The 21,384-nt window shown below is 41.6% G+C and overlaps 1 protein-coding gene across 11 annotated transcripts in view; it reads left to right on the forward strand.

Annotated features, from left to right (window-relative positions):
- LOC121546201 (pleckstrin homology domain-containing family A member 5-like) overlaps nt 1-21,384 on the forward strand; it is a 183,370-nt gene that overhangs the window by 107,101 nt on the left and 54,885 nt on the right. For 10 of the 11 annotated variants that reach the window (XM_041857291.2, XM_041857279.2, XM_041857280.2 and 7 more), the window contains exon 4: nt 15,725-15,808. In XM_041857291.2, coding sequence (XP_041713225.2) covers nt 15,725-15,808 — 84 coding nt within the window. Of the gene's footprint in view, nt 1-15,235; nt 15,390-15,724; nt 15,809-21,384 lie in introns of those variants that run through there. The other variant, XM_041857286.2, reaches the window with a different exon arrangement.

The following is a 21,384-nucleotide window of genomic DNA, read 5'->3' on the forward strand; positions in this document are numbered from 1 at the left end:
CATTCACAGCCTGGCATTCCATTCCCCCTGCCATAGAACTACATAACATCAGCCACCTGCCATGGTTACTATTGGCAACACACTCAGGAGAGGAGCCCTTAGGATGAGATACCTCAGCAGTTTGACTTGTTTGGGTCAGTTTTATCAGTGCTGTTTCCCTGACTGCATTATTTAATATGTAACTGTGGGTTATTTTCTGCTATCTACATTTACATTTACATTTTAGTCATTTAGCAGACGCTCTTATCCAGAGCGACTTACAGTTAGTGAGTGCATACATTATCATATCTGAGGTGAATCTGTGTCCATATGCTATTGCAGTACCTAGCTACAGTAGCTAGTAGCTACAAGTCTATGGGTTGAGTGTAATCATAATGATCATCTATTAGTATGGATGGGTTATAGCAGGCTGTGATCTGCAGATTAGAAAAGGCTAAAGGAGATTGCCATGTATGTAATTTTAAACGCCACCTTGTTGATATGTCATATCTAATCAGGGAACCCAGAACCAAATGCTGCATGCCGATGCGCTGGCCAGCATTTATGTTGAGCATCTGTCATACTGTCACAGGAGACTAGGGATGTAACGCATGTAAAAATGTTCTTAACGTTTAAATTGCAATATCTTTATAGTTTAAACGAAAAAAATACACACAAAAAAAACATAAAATGACGTGAATTCACAATGGGTATGACCGCTAGGGGGCAATGCAGTTCAATCTACCGGAGTCCTGGCTACCTACCAGACGGCGCTCACCTTACTGCTGTCCTCAACAACGATGATATTAATGCTGTTCTAGGTTCTCTGTTGTGTGACTCTCCTCTATGTTCTCAATTGTCAGTACATGGGACTTCATGTCCCACTTCCCATCAATGTGAGGGCTCGTTTCAGTGATGTATAACAGCGTGTTCATAGACGTCAACAATCTGTTGTTAAGGCCACGTATGGTGTTTGAGAGCGTGCGCTTTGTACTTTGTATCATTGTACAATTTCTCCATCAGGGCTGTCATGGTTTTTCGACATGGCATCTTGTAGTCTGGTTCTAGATATGTCATTAGGGTATTGAAGCTGACATCCTCTACTATTGACAATCAACTGCAATCATTTCTGTAATCAGCGCTGTGATTTTCTCCCTCCGTCCCTTATCGCACTGCTGCCAGCAACCGGTTGGGTCTCACTGTGCCTCCGTTTCAGCACCTGTACTAACACTGTAGCTCAATTCCACCTCGCAAAGTTTGCATTTCATCACCTTCTCATTTAACTTCTCAAAGTATTGCCATACAGGACTTCGCTGCTGTTGCTTGGCTTTCTCATTCTCTGCTATTCGAACTGTTAACGACTATGACGTGCGGAGCGCTTTATATCTGGGGAAAATCATTTGAAAGATGCATATCTCCACCTACTTACATCATTGTTGTGTTAGATATTTGTAAAAAAAAAAAAAAAAATGTTTTGCCTTTATGATGATGATCGGGATCTGTTAGTGGTAGTTTTGTGACAACTGCACTGTGATTTAAATTTGGTTAAAAAAATACAAATAAATTCTAAACGTTAATGATCCCAAATTCATTTAATCGTCATATCCCTACAGGAGACTATGGCTACATCTCAAATGGCACCCTATTCCCTATATAGTGCACTACTTTTGGGACGGAGCCTATATCAAATCAGCTGGTATGTATTCTGTATGTAAACATTGGACCTGGACTTGTCACAATGCTTACTGTATTATCAGCCCAAGCTCACACTCTTAACCTGATTATGAATTTTATGTGCAGGAATTACTTTTTGATTGAGCAACAAAGGAGATTTGTTCTCGTTCCTCTTCGCAGGAAAGGAGCTTCAGCAGGTTGTCGGTAATGTGGAGGGCAGTTAGTGGGACTCAGCTTTGCATTAGCTAGCTGCTTTAGCTTGCTCACCCTGGATCATGTTGTTATACAGTAGGTGTTCCCTGGTACTATTAGTAGTAGCCTAGCTGTTTTAGTGCACTTCATGTTCAGTTAAAATGGTACAAGGTGTTGTTTTGTCCCTCAATAGGCTTTTCAGTTAAAGTGGTAGAGTATTGCATTCTCGAGTAACAGCACTAGGATTTCGTTCTTACGTCAGTGTGTAGTTGTGATTTCATTTAAGTGCTTGTTGGAGTTCTTAGTTACTGACTCTTCTAACAGAAGGCTTCTCTGTGTTGGAGAGACTGTCACAAAACCATCAGCACAAGAATTGTTCGTCGGGGGCTTCATGAAATGGGTTTCCATGGCCGAGCTGCAGCACACAAGTCTAAGATCACCATGCGCAATGCCAAGCGTCGGCTGGAATGGTGTAAAGCTCACCGCCATTGGACTCTGGAGTAGTGTAAACGCGTTCTCTGGAGTGATGAATCGCGCTTCACCATCTGGCAGTCCGACGGATTAATCTGGGTTTGGCGGATGCCAGGAGAACGCTACCTGCCCGAATGCATAGTGCCAACTGTAAAGTTTGGTGGAGGAGGAATAATGGTCTGGGGCTGTTTGTCATGGTTCGGGCTAGGCCCCTTAGTTTCAGTGAAGTGAAACTTTAACACTACAGCATACAATGACATTCTAGACGATTCTGTGCTTCCAACTTTGTGGCAATAGTTTGGGGAAGGCCCTTTCCTGTTTCAGCATGACAATGCCCCCATGCACAAAGCGAGGTCCATACAGAAATGGTTTGTCGAGATCGGTGTGGAAGAACTTTACTGGTCTGCACAGAGCTTTCCCAGAAGAGTGGAGGCTGTTATAGCAGCAAAGGTGGGACCAACCAACTCCATATTAATGTCCATGATTTTGGATTGAGATGTTCAAGCAGGTGTCCACATACTTTTTGGTCATGTAGTGTACATACTGCCATGGAAGATGTCACATTAACAGGGGATGGCTTTCTGTAGGAGGACTGTTTATTTATAGATCTGCTGACGAGGATGAAAGGAAGGAAGATTAAGATGGCGTCCGTTTGATGGGCAATTAGAAGTGCTTCTTGTTATTGTTTAGAATACTGCCAACCAAAGCCAAACGCTACAGTGATTTAGGTGGATTAGTTAGAGGTTGTTTTGTAGTGTGTGTGTGTGTGTGTGTGTGTGTGTGTGTGTGCGCGTGTGTGTGTGTGTGTGCGCGCTTGCGTGCGAGTGCGCACTGCAGCCCGGGTTGTGTGTAGTGGAGGCAGTATCTGACATTTTTAAAGAGATGTTCTCCTCCCTAGGAAAGGTGTACAAAACATGTTATGGGTGAGTCAGAGTGCTACTCTGAATGCTGAGAGAGATAGCAGGATGCAGAGAGAGCGAGAGAATGTTGAATAGAGAGAGAATGTTGAATAGAGAGAGAAGCATGGGGAGAGAGAGAGGGATAGAGTGCAGAAGTGCAAGGGAAATGAGGGAAGGTCTGTCTCTGTGGCCTTTCTGAAAGGTTACCCAGTGGTGCCAGAGGGAGCAGTGTGAATGGCAGGGGGCTCTACAGGGAGCGGACTAGCAATTGTTGACTGACCCTCAGCCTTTACAATAGCAGAATACTGAGACAAGGGTCTGAATATGTACACATTGTTCTCTCCATGCCGGGCCTGTACAGAACCAAACACCGAGATGTATACACACTTAGCAACAAGGTCAAATCAGAAGGAGTGTCATTCATCCACTGTGGATGAAGACATTTAGAAGGGCCCCGCCCTGGCCTGCATTATAGCCATTTGACCAAGGCAACATTTCACTTGGCATTTAGAGCAGAGGGAATCATACAGACAGGGGAACAAACATGGTCTGACATTTTACATGTGCTTTGTAATGTTTCTGACTTCTTATGGATTAGCTGTCATCATAAGGTTGATGGGGCTCCTCCTGCTCCTGACCTATTGTTATGTCAGGGTTATGTAGGCCCTATGACAGTGTTGTGTATGCCTTATGTACTGTATGATAGAGGGTTCAGCTAAAGTGTCCTCACACAGGGGCGTGCTATTACCCACAACCCACTGGGGCACTTATCAGAGAGCAGCACGAGTAGCAGACTCCCGCTGGCAACATGCCCTCATCTCATCCTCCCTTCCTCTCCTCCACTCTCCTCCTCATCCTCCCTTCCTCTCATCCTCCACTCACTTCCTCCTCCTCCTCCTCCCCTTCTTTTGTTATTGGGTGATTACTTCTCCCACACTCTTTCTCTGTTTAGCCTGTATCTCTTCCCTCTCGGTCTCTATCTCTCTCTCTCTGGTCTGACTATCTCTCTCTCCTTCTGTCTCTCTCGCTCTCTCTCTGTTTTCTCTCCCAATCTCCCTCCATCATCGCCAGCGGCCGGCGTTTGAAAAATTGGTTTACAGCCAATTAGGGTAATATGTAACGTTGTGCTGCGTGTTAGCGGGCGGCAGGGAGGGATGGAGCGGTGGAAGAAGTGCCTGTTGATTTTCATCAGCGTTTTCCAATAAACACATTATTTATCTCGGTCCCTCAGAGTCCCTCCTACCAAGCACAATTAGCCTAACACAGAGAAGACTAATCAAAGGCCATATTGAGACCTGGGTTGACTTGAGCGTGACGGCAAACAGCATTCCCATACAGCATTTTACTGTGAAGGAAACATTCTGAAATGGGGAGGGAATACCTGAACTTGTACAATAAGAACACAGTTTTAGAGTTTGAAGCCAGTTGACAGGTGGTGTAATCGTCTCTGTATGTTCCTTATGGCCTACCTACCTCAAAGGTCAAATAGGGGGTGCTTATATTTGTCCTGTTTCACTGCTGTTTGAGTGTGAGATGTAAAATGGAAATGTATTTTTTTTATATCCCAACTCCCCCTGAGACACCCTCGGAGAGTGGGGTGTGTCACGGCCAGGGATCAGCCATTATTGACAGCGACTGTGGAGCAATTAGGGTTAAGTGCCTTGCTCAAGGGCACGTTTCACCTAGTCGGCTCGGGGATTCGAACCAATGACCTTTCCGGTTACTGGCCCAAGCTCTTAACCGCTAGGCTACCTGCCGCCCTTACCTACCTACCAAGCGCTGCAACAGACCACAGTCACCGGAGTAGAAATGATGACATTTCAGTTGAAAGCGGTGACGTACTGCTTTGATATAAAACACTGCTCTCTTTGATTTATTTCCCTGTCTGTTTACAATTCAGCTCCTGTCCTTGTACTCAACGTTTCTTTTTTCTTTTTCTTTTTTTAATTATTATTTTTAGGGGGTAGATCAGCTTTAATATTGCAGATAGATTGTAACTTCCATCAATATAATTGTCTGCATCACTTCCAATCCCCCATATCTTTTTTTTCTCTCACAAAATATATATATATATATATATATATATATATATATATATATATATACACACATACATATACATATCCTTTTTAAAAATATATTTCCCTTTATTACATTCCAATCCCACCACCCCTTCCCTAATTGGAGTAAACTAGTGAACAACAATGCTTAGGCCTCTACTTCCAACTTATACATAATATATACATTTTACAAAAATCCAGAAAATCACATTGTATGATTTTTAAGTAATTAATTTGCATTTTATTGCATGACATAAGTATTTGATACATCAGAAAAGCAGAACTTAATATTTGGTACAGAAACCTTTGTTTGCAGTTACAGACATCATATGTTTCCTGTAGGTCTTGACCAGGTTTGCACACACTGCAGCAGGGATTTTGGCCCACTCCTCCATACAGACCTTCTCCAGATCCTTCAGGTTTCGGGGCTGTCGCTGGGCAATACGGACTTTCAGCTCCCTCCAAAGATATTCTATTGGGTTCAGGTCTGGAGACTGGCTAGGCCACTCCAGGACCTTGAGATGCTTCTTACGGAGCCACTTCTTAGTTGCCCTGGCTGTGTGTTTCGGGTCGTTGTCATGCTGGAAGACCCAGCCACGACCCATCTTCAATGCTCTTACTGAGGGAAGGAGGTTGTTGGCCAAGATCTCACGATACATGGCCCCATCCATCCTCCCCTCAATATGGTGCAGTCGTCCTGTCCCCTTTGCAGAAAAGCATCCCCAAAGAATGATGTTTCCACCTCCATGCTTCACGGTTGGGATGCTGTTCTTGGGGTTGTACTCATCCTTCTTCTTCCTCCAAACACGGCGAGTGGAGTTTAGACCAAAAAGCTATATTTTTGTCTCATCAGACCACATGACCTTCTCCCATTCCTCTGGATCATCCAGATGGTCATTGGCAAACGTCAGACGGCCTGGACATGCGCTGGCTTGAGCAGGGAGACCTTGCGTGCGCTGCAGGATTTTAATCCATGACGGCGTAGTATGTTACTAATGGTTTTCTTTGAGACTGTGGTCCCAGCTCTCTTCAGGTCATTGACCAGGTCCTGCCGTGTAGTTCTGGGCTGATCCCTCACCTTCCTCATGATCATTGATGCCCCACGAGGTGAGATCTTGCATGGAGCCCCAGACCGAGGGTGATTGACCATCATCTTGAACTTCTTCCATTTTCTAATAATTGCGCCAACAGTTGTTGCCTTCTCACCAAGCTGCTTGCCTATTGTCCTGTAGCCCATCCCAGCCTTGTGCAGGTCTACAATTTTATCCCTGATGTCCTTACACAGCTCTGTGGTCTTGGTCATTGTGGAGAGGTTGGAGTCTGTTTGATTGAGTGTGTGGACAGGTGTCTTTTATACAGGTAACGAGTTCAAACAGGTGCAGTTAATACAGGTAATGAGTGGAGAACAGGAGGGCTTCTTAAAGAAAAACTAACAGGTCTGTGAGAGCCGGAATTCTTACTGGTTGGTAGGTGATCAAATACTTATGTCATGCAATAAAATGCAAATGAATTACTTAAAAATCATACAATGTGATTTTCTGGATTTTTGTTTTAGATTCCGTCTCTCACAGTTGAAGTGTACCTATGATAAAAATTACAGACCTCTACATGCTTTGTAAGTAGGAAAACCTGCAAAATCGGTAGTGTATCAAATACTTGTTCTCCCCACTGTATACTTATTATGGACACAGCATGCTTACATTATTAGTTATCTTGTTGTTATTAGTTTTTGTTAGGTGTTATTAGCCCCATCCTTCAACTCCATTCAACACCACCCATCTATCTCTTAACAGCATCCATATTGGATTTCTATTTGCCATATATTTTTCAGCTGTACTGTGATGTTTTACAAAAGTTCTGAACCTTTCTATTCTCATTGTTTCTACAGATTGTAAATTGAAAATAAACATTTTTGCTAAAAGTATTATTATATTATTGATCGATTGACTATGACTTTTCAGATCACCCAGTAATGCTATCTGCAGGGTTAGCTCCGGGTAAATATTGCAATCCTTTAGCTATTCCTGGACCTGTGTCCAAAAACAAGCTACAAATGGACAGTACCAAAACAAATGATCTAATGATTATGTCTCTTCGCAGCAAAATCTGCAGAGCTGGGAAGATTGTATCCCCTATATAAATAACATTATATTGGTAGCAAAAATTTTATATAATAATTTTAATTGAAAAATGCTAAGTTTTGAATCCGGTGTCGTTTTGCGTATCAGTTCATAAACACTATGCCATGGGATCGGTACGTCAAAAATCTCTTCCCAACTATTTTGCAATCTATATGGGACGGCTGTCAATCCTTTGGTCCTTAAATGAAACTGGTATACTTTTTTATTTATCACAGTTTTCTTTAACCAATTATGTTCTTTAATGCAAGGCCGACAGACAAGTTCCTTACTTTTTCCCCCTTCCACTTTCCTCTTCCATTTTTGCGGTAGTGCTGCAATTATTTGGTTGTAATTTTGGGTAGAGCAGATATTTCCATATGTTTTTGTTAGCTGCATGTGCGACATAACTCCACCAGTCCTACCGATGATATCATTTACGAAGATTATAACTTTTTTAAACATTATGTCAAAAACAAAAGTTTTTTTTATCAATTAGTATATTTGAGTTTAACCACAATATTTGTTGCATTATTTGTTCTGTCGTTTCTGGAGGATTCAATTGAAATTGCAACCAACTTTCTATGGCTTGTTTTAGAAATAGTGATATTTGGGAGATTTTTTCCTTTTCAAATAACTGAAAGTGAGAGGTTGTAATCTGAATAAAGGGAAAAAGGCCATTCTTGAACATTGGGTGAGACAATCTTACTAATTTGCTAGAGAACCAGTTTGGATTTAAGTATAACTTTTGTATGACTGAAGCTTTTAGTGATACAGTGGGGGAAAAAAGTATTTAGTCAGCCACCAATTGTGCAAGTTCTCCCACTTAAAAAGATGAGAGAGGCCTGTAATTTTCATCATAGGTACACGTCAACTATGACAGACAAATTGAGAATTTTTTTTCCAGAAAATCACATTGTAGGATTTTTTATGAATTTCTTTGCAAATTATGGTGGAAAATAAGTATTTGGTCACCTACAAACAAGCAAGATTTCTGGCTCTCACAGACCTGTAACTTCTTCTTTAAGAGGCTCCTCTGTCCTCCACTCGTTACCTGTATTAATGGCACCTGTTTGAACTTGTTATCAGTATAAAAGAAACCTGTCCACAACCTCAAACAGTCACACTCCAAACTCCACTATGGCCAAGACCAAAGAGCTGTCAAAGGACACCAGAAACAAAATTTTAGACTTGCACCAGGCTGGGAAGACTGAATCTGCAATAGGTAAGCAGCTTGGTTTGAAGAAATCAACTGTGGGAGCAATTATTAGGAAATGGAAGACATACAAGACCACTGATAATCTCCCTCGATCTGGGGCTCCACGCAAGATCTCACCCCGTGGGGTCAAAATGATCACAAGAACGGTGAGCAAAAATCCCAGAACCACACGGGGGGACCTAGTGAATGACCTGCAGAGAGCTGGGACCAAAGTAACAAAGCCTACCATCAGTAACACACTACGCCGCCAGGGACTCAAATCCTGCAGTGCCAGACGTGTCCCCCTGCTTAAGCCAGTACATGTCCAGGCCCGTCTGAAGTTTGCTAGAGTGCATTTGGATGATCCAGAAGAGGATTGGGAGAATGTCATATGGTCAGATGAAACCAAAATAGAACTTTTTTGGTAAAAACTCAACTCGTCGTGTTTGGAGGACAAAGAATGCTGAGTTGCATCCAAAGAACACCATACCTACTGTGAAGCATGGGGGTGGAAACATCATGCTTTGGGGCTGTTTTTCTGCAAAGGGACCAGGACGACTGATCCGTGTAAAGGAAAGAATGAATGGGGCCATGTATCGTGAGATTTTGAGTGAAAACCTCCTTCCATCAGCAAGGGCATTGAAGATGAAACGTGGCTGGGTCTTTCAGCATGACAATGATCCCAAACACACCGCCCCGGGCAACGAAGGAGTGGCTTCGTAAGAAGCATTTCAAGGTCCTGGAGTGGCCTAGCCAGTCTCCAGATCTCAACCCCATAGAAAATCTTTGGAGGGAGTTGAATGTCCGTGTTGCCCAGCGACAGCCCCAAAACATCACTGCTCTAGAGGAGAGCTGCATGGAGGAATGGGCCAAAATACCAGCAACAGTGTGTGAAAACCTTGTGAAGATTTACAGAAAACGTTTGACCTGTGTCATTGCCAACAAAGGGTATATAACAAAGTATTGAGAAACTTTTGTTATTGACCAAATACTTATTTTCCACCATAATTTGCAAATAAATTCACAAAAAATCCTACAATGTGATTTTCTGGATTTTTTTTCCTCATTTTGTCTGTCATAGTTGACGTGTACCTATGATGAAAATTACAGTCCTCTCTCATCTTTTTAACTGGGAGAACTTGCACAATTGGTGGCTGACTAAATACTTTTTTCCCCCACTGTAGGTCTAATGCTTTAATATTTAATAATTGCTGTCCTCCGAATTCATATTCATTATATAAATAGGCCCGTTTAATTTTGTCTGGCTTGCCGTTCCAAATAAAATGGAAAAAAAATGTCTCATATAATTTAAACAACTGTTCGCTAGGCGTAGGCAAGACCATAAGCAAATAGGTAAACTGGGATAATACTAAAGAGAGTTAAGTTTTCCACAAATTGACAGGTAGCAAGATCTTATCTATTTTTGCTAACTTTCTATTAAAATGTATTGGAGTGAGATCATTTATTTCATTTGGGATATGTATTCCGAGTATATCCACATCACCATCAGACCTTTTTATTGGTAAACTACATGGTAATGTAAATTTTTTATTTTTTAGTGATCCAATACGTAATATAGTACATTTATCATAATTTGGTTGTAATCCAGAGAGGTTAGAAAATGTATCTAGATCCTCTATGAGGCTGTGGAGGGATCCAAGTTGTGGATTTAAAAGAAAACATGAATCATCAGCGTACAATGACACCTTTGTTTTTAAGCCCTGGAGTTCTAATCCCTTGATATTATTGTTGGATCTGATTTTAATAGCTAACATCTCGATGGCCATAATAAATAGATATGCCGATAGTGGACAACCTTGTTTCACTCCTCTTGACAGTTTAAAACTTTCTGAGAAATAGCCATTATTTACTTTTTTTACACCTAGGGTCACTATACATGATTTTAACCCATTTTATAAGAGATTCTCCAAAATTGAAATGCTCAAGGCATTTATACATAAACCCCAGTCGTACTTTATCAAATGCCTTTTCGAAGTCTGCTATGAATAGCAGGCCTGGTTTCCTAGATTTTTCATAGTGTTCTATTGTTTCCAGTACTTGCCTTATATTATCTCCAATGTATCTTCCATGTAAAAAAAACCTGTCTGATTAGAATGAATAATGTCCGACAATACCTTTTTAATTCTATGTGCTATACATTTTGCTAGGATTTTTGCATCACAACACTGAAGTGTTTTTTAAAGGGACTGTAAATTAATATTTTCCACTTGTATCCTGTTTCAGTAATAATGAAATCAGACTTCTTCTTGAGTGTCTGATAATCTACAATTTACATAGGAGTGGTTAAAACATGCTAATAACAGTCCTCTGAGTATATCAAAAAAGGTTTGGTATACCTCCACTGGTATGCCATCCAACCCTGGATTTTTCCCAGATTTAAAGTCTTTAATTGCATACAGAAGTTCCTCCTCTGTAATCTCACCTTCACATGAGTCTTTCTGTATGGCTGTTAATTTTACATTATCAATAGAAAAAAAATAGAAAAAAAGTACTTTGTTTCCTCCTTAAAAATATCATTTGGTGAATCATGGGTGACTCCGTCATTTGTAACCAGTTTCAGTAAATTAATTTTGGTAGCATTCCTATGTTGAAGATTAAAACATAATTTGGTGCATTTTTCCCCATATTCCATCCAGCTTGCTTCATTTTTATAATATATTACACTTGATCTTTCTTGAATAAGTTTCTCCATTTCTTTTTGTTTTTCCTCTAATTTATTCTGAGCCTCTATGTTACAGTTTTTATTGCTATCTATCTGTTCTGTTAGACCTAAATTGCTTTTGCTTTCGAGATGAGTACTGAATTGCATGGCCTCTGAAGGCACATTTAAAGGTGTCCCATACAATAAGGGGATTTGCTGTACCTATGTTATGTCGGAAAAAAAGAGTTAAATTCCTCTGAGGGTGATTGTTTGTAGTGTGATTTCCTTTATGGTCCATTGAGCTATTTAAAACGGTATTATAATCTCCCACTATAATAATAGAGTCTTGAATTGCTTGCAGGGTTGATAATTTATTATATATATTGTCAAAGAAGTGTGGATCATCATTATTTGGTCCGTAAAGGTTAATGAGCCTTATCTGTTTATTGTCCAATAACATATTTAAAATAATCCATCTACCTTGGTTATCTCTTTGGACAATTTGCACATTCGGATTGAAATTACTGTTAATTAATATCATCACCCCTTTTGAGTTTCTTTGCCCATGGGAGAAGTATATTTCCCCCCCCCCATTCCTTTTTCCACGCAACTTCATATAGAATTGTTGAATGAGTTTCCTGTAAACAATAGATATTATATTCCTTCTCTTTGGGCCATGTAAATATTGTTCTTCTTTTGTTATTATCAGCTAAGCCATTACAATTATAACTGCCTATACTTATTTCACCATATACCATAATGTGATACAAGTTTCAAATCTATTTATCATTATATATGCTTGTAAATTTACCAATAAAAAATACCATAGTGATTGAGTGTCCATATAGCTGTACCATGATATTTGCATTGCTACTAAGTAACCCTCCAATTGTTCTCCACTAATTCTCCCGCTAAAGCCCCTCCCCATCCCAAGTTGGGCCGTCATCCCAGTGATCGGCATACCACCCCCGTCCCTCCGGATCCCTAGGCCCCCGAGAGGCCAGGACCCATCCATCGAAAACAGCACACAGTGCCACCCACAAAACAGAAGCAGGTTAACCGCCAAAAGCATTTCCAATGCTCTCACCTCAATATATAGCTATTTAAAAATATATATCTATTCAAATATCTTGCATATCTTATTTTCCATCATTATCAATTAATATGCGTAATAATGTCGGCAGTTCATGCGTAGGATTTTAACATATAAGCCGGATTGCCATTGTATTACATTACATTTTTGACAAGCGATTATTATTTTAGCTAACAATTATTGTGGTTCATCCTATATTCTCCCTAACATCCTTACCCCCTTGCAACAGATGTGGGATAAACACACACGCACATACTCACATACTCTAACACACTCAACCCATTTCCTCCACAATCAACCATAAAATCAGATGGTTGTTACATCCCAGAGCCCAACTCAAGAAAGGACCTGATTTACGAATGCATATACGAATGCATATACAGTTACAGCTGTTTGAGAAAGCATGCAAGATTGAGCAAAAATTGATAACAATGTGAGATTTGATTAATTTATTTAATCTATGTCAAGTCCTAGGTGATGGCGATCAGATCCACCCTCTTCACCTGAGACACAAACACTCTGGTCCCCCGTTGTAACCATTTTTCCCAAGCATGCAGTCAGACATTTGATTATTTTGTGCCACCTGTGCCACAATGATAAGCCCCCTCTCTGATTGTCAGAGTGTGACCCCCTCCCATTGGTTACTGCAGCCAGTGTTGCCAGCACTGCCACTACCTGGGTGGGGGTACCCCACCGGAATCCCCACCGGCTAGGTACAAGGTCGTCAAGGTTCTCATTAGCATTTTTGAGAATTTCCTTGTATATTATGCTCTCCCATCAGGGGGCTCTGGCTTTGTAGGACCAACCCTGCCAGACAGGCTCAGAATCTTTGGGGGTGGTGCTGCTCAAGTAGGTCTCTGACCGCATTAATTTTTCTGTTTTGGCTGCATATAGGCAACGTTTCTTACATGTTAAAGAAAATAGATCATCTTCTTTCTGGGGGGGGGGGGGGTAACAGAAAAGCTATTCAATAGATTTCAATAGAATTCAATACTTCATACCCTTTTATTGTTTCACCTTGCAATCGTCAGAAAATGAGTAAAACGTACAGCCACTGTTGATAATCAGTTATGTGATGCCTCGATGAAGAGGACACAAAGGTACTCTTCAGACTTATGTAATGGATGTAATTCAAGGTGACCGTCATCTCTCTCTGCCTCAGCCTCCTCTGTCTCCTCTAAGTAGTGTGGTGTGCAACAAGCTGCTCCAGCTGTCATTCTAGTTATGGCAAGGCTTGCCCCACCTTACACATAATAACATCAGTGTATCTGGGAGGGAAAGTGGTGCATAAAATCTGAGATAGTAGAATTTTTTAAGGTTTTGGCTCAGAGGCTGTGAAGTCTGTTGCTGCTTTATTGACAAGCCCCAGGTTGTAATTTCATGATATGTTATTACTTTTAGCATGACTGAGTCTGACAGTGAGTGTGTATAAGTTGTCCTCAGAGGCTAGAAAGACGTTATTACTTTTCCTTTTAACCAGTGGAAATGGATGTTGCTCTCTGATACTGGAGATCAATGGAGGATGCAGTCGCTCGATTCTCGTGACTGATGTTCATTGTCATCCCACCACTTTCATGTCGAACCAAAGAGAAAGTACACTTTCATTGAGTTTTGTTGATCATTTTCCACCTTGCCATCTTGATTTCTTGTTACTCGCGGCGTGAAAGAAGGCCAAGTGGAACCACTTCTGAGACCCCCTGATGGTGTCTCCGCAGCCTTGACACGCACACACACTTGGGTAATCTCCAGGAAGTCATGAATAAAAGCAGATCCCGTCATGTAGTTGCTTTGAGTGATTGTGCTTTGTGATTCTATGTGACAGATGGGAGACATGGAGGACAGTTAATAATAGACAGTACAGGCTACATGTCTCTGTGGCTCAGCTGTGACTGTGTCCTGGATGTCAGGACTGGAACATCTCCAGCAGGGCCACAGTCCAGAGACCAAGCCCAGGAACACTGCTGCTTCACTGGGTAGATTAGCCCAGCAGACCCCCTGGCATGGCCTTAGTAGGATACAGATCCATAGAGAGAGAGAGGAGTGTTCCATCTCCATCTGTGACTCCTGCAGGCCAGACTATTCTCCTCCTCCTCCTCCTCCAGTGTTGAGTTAACTGAAGTGTGTTGTATTGCACAAGATCTACAGCAAGCCCTACAGCTGTGGAGAATGCCAGTGTGTGTGGCAGTGGTATTTTAGCAAGTGACAGATGAAAACAGGTGTTTCAGCCACAAGCCTAGCTAACTACAGCCCAGCTGAGACACTCGGTACGCCTGCAGGGATATCATATACTGTGTGTGTGTGTGGGTCCGTGGCATCATGCAGTGTGTGTGTGGGTCCGTGCCCACACTGCTACCTCCCAGAGTGAATCAATTGATAATCATGCAGTACACGCTCTCTTTCAGATATCCATCCATGTCCAGTTAAGCCTACAGTGCTGTTATGCGTTCACCATGGTTGTGCTGTGTGTACAATGTCTCATGACCCTCTCGGTTAATCCATCCGACATATTTTCTGTCTGTACAGTCTGTCATCCTACCATCAGTGTGTGTGTGTGTGTGTGTGCGTGTATGCATGCATCTTTGTGTGTGAGCAGAAAAGAGAGCTCTGTTATCTCTAGTCTTTATCAGCATTAAGCATTCCCCTGCCTCCCTCCCTCCACTCTGTGTGAAAAGCTGCTTGTGTCTTACAGAGAGCCGGCTACAGAGGTCTCTCTTTCTCTCTGTCTGACTGGCTGCGGTGCTGTAATTGTATTTATAGATAAGTCACCACTTGCTGTGAAACAGCCTGTTAGCTGTGCTCTTGTGATCTTGGGCATATGACTGGAGCAGTTAGGGGCTTCTAGGGAGGGTAGATCATTTGTATTCTACAGCAGTGTTGAAGACCCATGGCTGGGCTGGGCTGGATTACTGTTCCTCACGAGAGAGAAGAGAGGATAGTGTCAGTGGAAGAACTATGTTAGATGGTGCTGTATAGAACAGTGTTTGACCCAGGTCAGATAACAGACAGGCTGCCATGCTGAAGTTCAGCACCACCCCCCACTCAAGGTGTGTAGGCATTGTGTCTGCTGTTTGTTGTTATTCAACAGGACATTGTGTAGTGTGGAGAGGGACACTAACCCTCATCTTCTTTCTGCTCCTCAATTGGCTGGTTGACAAGGGGTAATATGGTTAGTATTGTGTGGAGGAAGATGTTAACAATGCTGTTATTAATTCAGTTTATATGTATGATTTTGGTGGTCTAATGTGCTCTCTCTCTCTCTCTCTCTCTCTCTCTCTCTCTCTCTCTCTCTCTCTCTCTCTCTCTCTCTCCTCCCCTCTCTTTATCCCTTTCTCTCCCTGTCTCCCCCTCTCTCTCTTTCTTTCTCCTTCTCTCTCTCCAGTCACAATGAGCGGAAGGTGACCTGTAAGCATCCAGTCTCTGGTCTTCCTTCACAAGACAACTGCATCTTTGTCGTCAACGAACAGTAAGTCTCTTCTCTCCCACTCCCTGACCAGTGGAATGACTGGAACATACATGCCAGTGGAATGACATACCCACAGCTGGACTTATATGCATACACATTAACCTATAATGTTGTGTTGGTCTCACCCCTGCATCGTGTCCATTCTTTATGGCACAAGATGTATGTCAAAGTATGAGTGGAAATACAGGGACGTTTTTAACAAATCACGTTCATATGAAACTTATAAAACACACAGCTTTGTCCTACAGTAATGCTTCAGGGTCCACATTACTGTCAGATCATGTCACAGTATATTACGTATTACATTCTGTAGTAAATTGGTTATGTGGTGTTTACATAAATGTGATGTATTCATACAGTAGTTGAGCATGTATTCACAATGGCATATATTCATAGTTTGAGCTTTTATGCCATTGTAAATTAACTGAGACGCTGTGAGAAGAGTGGCTTTTATTTAATAGAAAGTGTATTGTACTCCTGGAGGCATTGAAGAGTCTTGTGATGTCTGATCCAGAATGCCAGACCTCCGCTTCACACAAAGCACCCTTCATAAGATGAAGAAACTATGCCTCTGTCTCCCTTCTTTTAAAGAGCCATTAAGAAATCACAGGGAAATATGAGTTTGGTTTGGGTTTAACTGCTTGTAGTTCAGCGAGACCAGAGACTTTTGAAATGGAAGGCAGCGTTGCTACTTCACCATTAACCTTCCCTTTTCTGTGGCTCAACTTAATCTGAAGGAAAACGTGAGTGTGTTTGGTTCAACTGTGCCGTGGCTCAACTACAGAACACTTGGAGAGGATTTGGAAATGGAAGGTTGCGTTGTTACTTCTCCAATCATCTTTCCTGCCAAGCTCTGATAAGGGCTCTCAGACAAACACGTTCCAAAACACCAACGGTAGAGAGAGGATGGAGGAAGGAGAAGCGAGGGAGGAGGAGTAGAGAGGTCGGTCTTTGTGTGTGTTTACATCTCTGAGTTCAGGCTCAGCGAGGCCTGTCAGAGCTGTCCAGACATCCTCAACCTGAACAGACAGTGTTACCCAACACACCCTCCTCTCTCTTCTTCCCCTGCAAGCTGTCCTCCAGCAAAGTCAATACCGGTTGCTGTGTGTGTGGCCACCTCCAGCCTGCAGTGACTAGTTATGAACAGACCTGCAGACAGCTACGTCTTAGGTAGCTGCTAGGTAGCTAACCAGAGTCTGTACAATATACAATTTGGTAGTACTAAAACAAGATGTCATTCATATATTTTTTCATATTGACAAAATATTGTTTTTGTAAGACCAACCACCACCGTAGTGATAGTGGAGAATGAAGAGGGACGGAGAGAGAGGGACGGAGAGAGAGGGACGATACTGAGAGACAGAGAGAGATACTGAGAGACGGAGAGAGATACTGAGAGACGGAGAGAGATACTGAGAGACGGAGAGAGATACTGAGAGACAGAGAGAGATACTGAGAGACAGAGAGAGATACTGAGAGACGGAGAGAGATACTGAGAGACAGAGAGAGATACTGAGAGACAGAGACAGCTACTGAAAGACAGAGAGAGCTACTGAGCGACAGAGAGAGAGATTGAGAAATTGCTAAAACTTGGCAGCCATTTCCTCACTTTACCTCAAAAACAAGGAAATTAGGCAATTATATGGTCCAACTCAGATGCAGTCATGACTCATTTTGAATCCTATTTTTCTTTGAGTCTGGATGGAACGTTAAGTGTTGTGGAGATTTGTAGTCTGTTGCTTCCTTCCTGGCTGTGCTGTTGAGTGACAACCCCCCTCCACTCTGCTCTGCACCCTGTCCCAATTATCCCCTCCGTCACACTCTCCTCCTCACACCTGGATTCAAATACCGTTTGAAATCTTTCAAATGTTTTAGCGTTTGCTTTAGCCTAGCTGGAGTGCCAGGTGGGAATGGTTTGGACTTTTGTGAGTATTCCATTGGTTCCATTTCGGAAGTCAAGCGTAATCAAGCCCATCTAAAGTATTTGAAATAATTTAAACAACTATTTGAACCCAGGTCTGCTGTTTTCTATTAGCACCGCACTGAGGTGTCTGAGGATGGTATGCAAATATTCTCCTCAGTGTGTTGACTGTTAATTGGAACTGAGGTGAGAAAGTCAAATATAACAGATTGAGGTGTGTTGATGACAGACAAAAAGGTTTGTGTCAAAGAGGGTCACCTCCGATCACGAGAATGAAAATTGAAAATATGCTCTTACATCATATCAAGGAAATTTAACTTGTATAAAGTGTTTCTTTCATCTCAAACACCAACTCGACACCAACGCCTTCATTAGGGTCCTTGGACTGACCAAGCCTCGACTGCCGGAATGGGTTGGTTTTTCATAATAAAGACCCACTTTCTATTCAACTCCTTGCATGTTGTGAGAACGACAGAACAGAATACTTCAAACAACAGAAAGCAAATGATGTGTTCGTTCTTCCCAGTGGAAAAACACAGCTTCACATCCTGATTATCCAGCGAGCGTCGGCCGTGAGCAGATAACAAAGCAATGTTAATTGGCTAGCCTTGTCACTCAGTCTCTCTCTGTGTGTCTCAAGGCTGTATTATCAATCAATCAATCAAACTAATAAAATATAAAAAAGGTGAGAAAAGATAACACATGAAACGTTTTTATGCAAATATAAAATCAAGATGGACTTGAATAAAATTCAGAGATAAAATAAAATTGTAAAAACAATAGTAAAATAACAGTGGATATGAGAGACTAATGCAGCAATAAATATAAGGGGATGTAATAAATCATATACTGTATATAGAAGGAGATAAAATGAATAGAGCATCCTCTGCTTTATGACCAACACTGCATTTTGAAAGAAGTGTGTTCGTTGAACTGAACTGCTGTCCCTGAATCCTGGTCGACACTATCACCGTTCTCCCTGGTGATTGACACGTCAAAACTCCTTTTATTAAACTCTAGTATAAGAATCTTTGAAAATCTCTGAAAAGGAACGTTCTAGAAGAGAATAGGGGATAATAAGTAATCTACTTCAGATAAATGTCACCTCTCCCTCACCCACCTCCACCTTCCCTACAGACCTAATAGAGGGTGTAATGTGGATGAATGGTGTTCTGAAGGAAGCACTCCTCATTGATAAACAGCTTACACCTCTTCAACCCACACATCCTCTCTCTCCCCCTGTCTACCTCTCTCTCAATCTCTTTCCACTTGTCGCCCACAGTCCCTCTCTGCCTTTCCGACTCACCCATATTCCCTCACCCTTCCTCTCTCCCTCTTTCACTGTCCTCCTCATGCTTCAACTCTCCCTTTGTCCCTCCCACACCCATACTCCCTCTCTCTCCAACTTTCTTCTCTCGCTCCCTCTCTCCCTTTCTCTCTCTTTCTCAATAGGATCAGTGCTCCTGGTAATGAGTTAGTTAGTGTGAAAAACATCTGCTTTAATCTTCTTACACCTCAGGCACAAACCACTGAGCTCCACTTTATATCGCATAAATTTCACTTAGTGTTGGGTGTGCCTAATATCCAGACAAAAGAAAGTATACAAAAGTTAACATTTTAGTTTATACCCTTTCACCATTTTTCATATTTATTGTAATATTTTCAAGTTTCCTATTTTTCCCCAACTTTGATGTCTTCCACTCTTTAATGGAGTCTTTGAGTGGCAATATGTCACTTTTTGGGCGACCCGACCAAATTCACATAGAAATGTAAGTTATAGATCTGTCATTCTACTTGAAAGCAAGTCTAAGAAGCGGTAGATCTGTTCTATGTGACCTATTTCTATGCTTCCCGTTCTTAAGTTTTGTTTTTGCGTCTTTTACTTTCAGTTTTGTACACCAGCTTCAAACCGCTGAAACAACAATATATTTGGTTATGGAAAATATATTTCACAGTGTTTTAGATGGTACAAGGATTCTCTACACTATACTAGCTTATTTTGTCACATAAATTGAAATTAGGCGAACCATTAGAGTTTTAGCAACCAGGAAATGGCGGAACGATTTATGCATATTGCAACTTTAATGGACGTGTTTATTCACATATCTTATTCAGCACTTATAATTACATTTTAAATGTCCTCCATCTCTGCAATGACCCTGGGCCTAATGGAGAGGCCTTGCTTTCATCATCCATCACAGCAGCATTTACAGTGTCTTCAGAAAGTATTCACACCCCTTGACTTTTCTACATTTTGTTGTGTTACAGCCTGAATTTAAAATGCATTACATTTAGATTTTTTGTCACAGGCCTACACACAATAACCCATAATGTCAAGGTGAAATTATGTTTACAAATGAAAAGCTGAAATGTCTTGAGTCAATAAGTATTCAACCCCTTGGTTATGGGATGCCTAAATATGTTAAGGAGTAAAAATGTGCTTAACAAGTCACATAATAAGTTGCATGGACTCACTCTGTGTGCAATAATAGTGTGTAACATGATTTTGAATGACTACCTCATCTCTGTACCCCACACATACAATTATATGTAAGGTCCCTCAGTTGAGCAGTGAATTTCAAACACAGATTCAACTACAAAGACCAGGGAGGTTTTCCAATGCCTCGCAAAGAAGGGCACCTGTTCGTAGATTAGTAAACGTTTTAAAAGCAGACATTGAGTATACCTTTGAGCATGGTGAAGTTATTAATTATACTTGAATGGTGTATCAATACACCCATTCTCTACAAAGATACAGGCGTCCTTCCTAACTCAGTTGCCAGAGAGGAAGGAAACCGCTCAGGGATTTCATCATGATGCCAATGTTAACTTTAAAACAGTTACAGATTATAATGGCTGTGATAGGAGAAAACTGAGGATGGATGAACAACATTGTAGTTACGCCACAATACTAACCTAATTGACAGAGTGAAAAGAAGGAAGCCTGTACAGAATACAAATATTCCAAAACATGCATCCTGTTTGCAACAAGGCACTAAAGTAATACTGCAAAACATTTATAATTAAATACATTTACATTTTAGTCATTTAGCAGACGCTCTTATCCAGAGCGACTTACAGTTAGTGAATGCATACATGTTTTTTTGGTTTTTTTTCATACTGGCCCCCCGTGGGAAACGAACCCACATCCCTGCCGGCCAAACCCTCCCCTACCTTGGACGACGCTGGACCAATTGTGCGCCGCCCATGGGTCTCCCGGTCGCGGCCGTCTGCGACAGAGCCTGGACTCGAACCAGGATCTCTAGTGGCACAGCTAGCACTGCCTTAGACCACTGCGCCACTCGGCAATACAAAGTGTTGTGTTTGTGGCAAATCCAATAAACCACATTACTGAGTACCACTCTTCATATTTACAAGCATTGTGGTGGCTGCATCATGTTTTGGGTATGCTTGTAATCGTTAAGGACTGGGGAGTTTTTCAGAATAAAAAAGAAATGGAATGGAGCTAAGCACAGGCAAAATCCTAAAGGAAAACCTGGTTCTGTCTGCTTTCCACCAGTCACTGGGACATGAATTCACCTTTCAGCAAGACAATAACCTAAAACACAAGGCCAAATCTACACTGAAGATGCTTACCAAGAAGACAATGAATGTTCCTGAGTGGCAAAGTTACATTTTTTACTTAAATCTACTT

Source organism: Coregonus clupeaformis, unplaced genomic scaffold (genome assembly GCF_020615455.1).
Source record: "Coregonus clupeaformis isolate EN_2021a unplaced genomic scaffold, ASM2061545v1 scaf0692, whole genome shotgun sequence".
In the NCBI taxonomy this organism is placed as follows: Eukaryota; Metazoa; Chordata; class Actinopteri; order Salmoniformes; family Salmonidae; genus Coregonus; species Coregonus clupeaformis.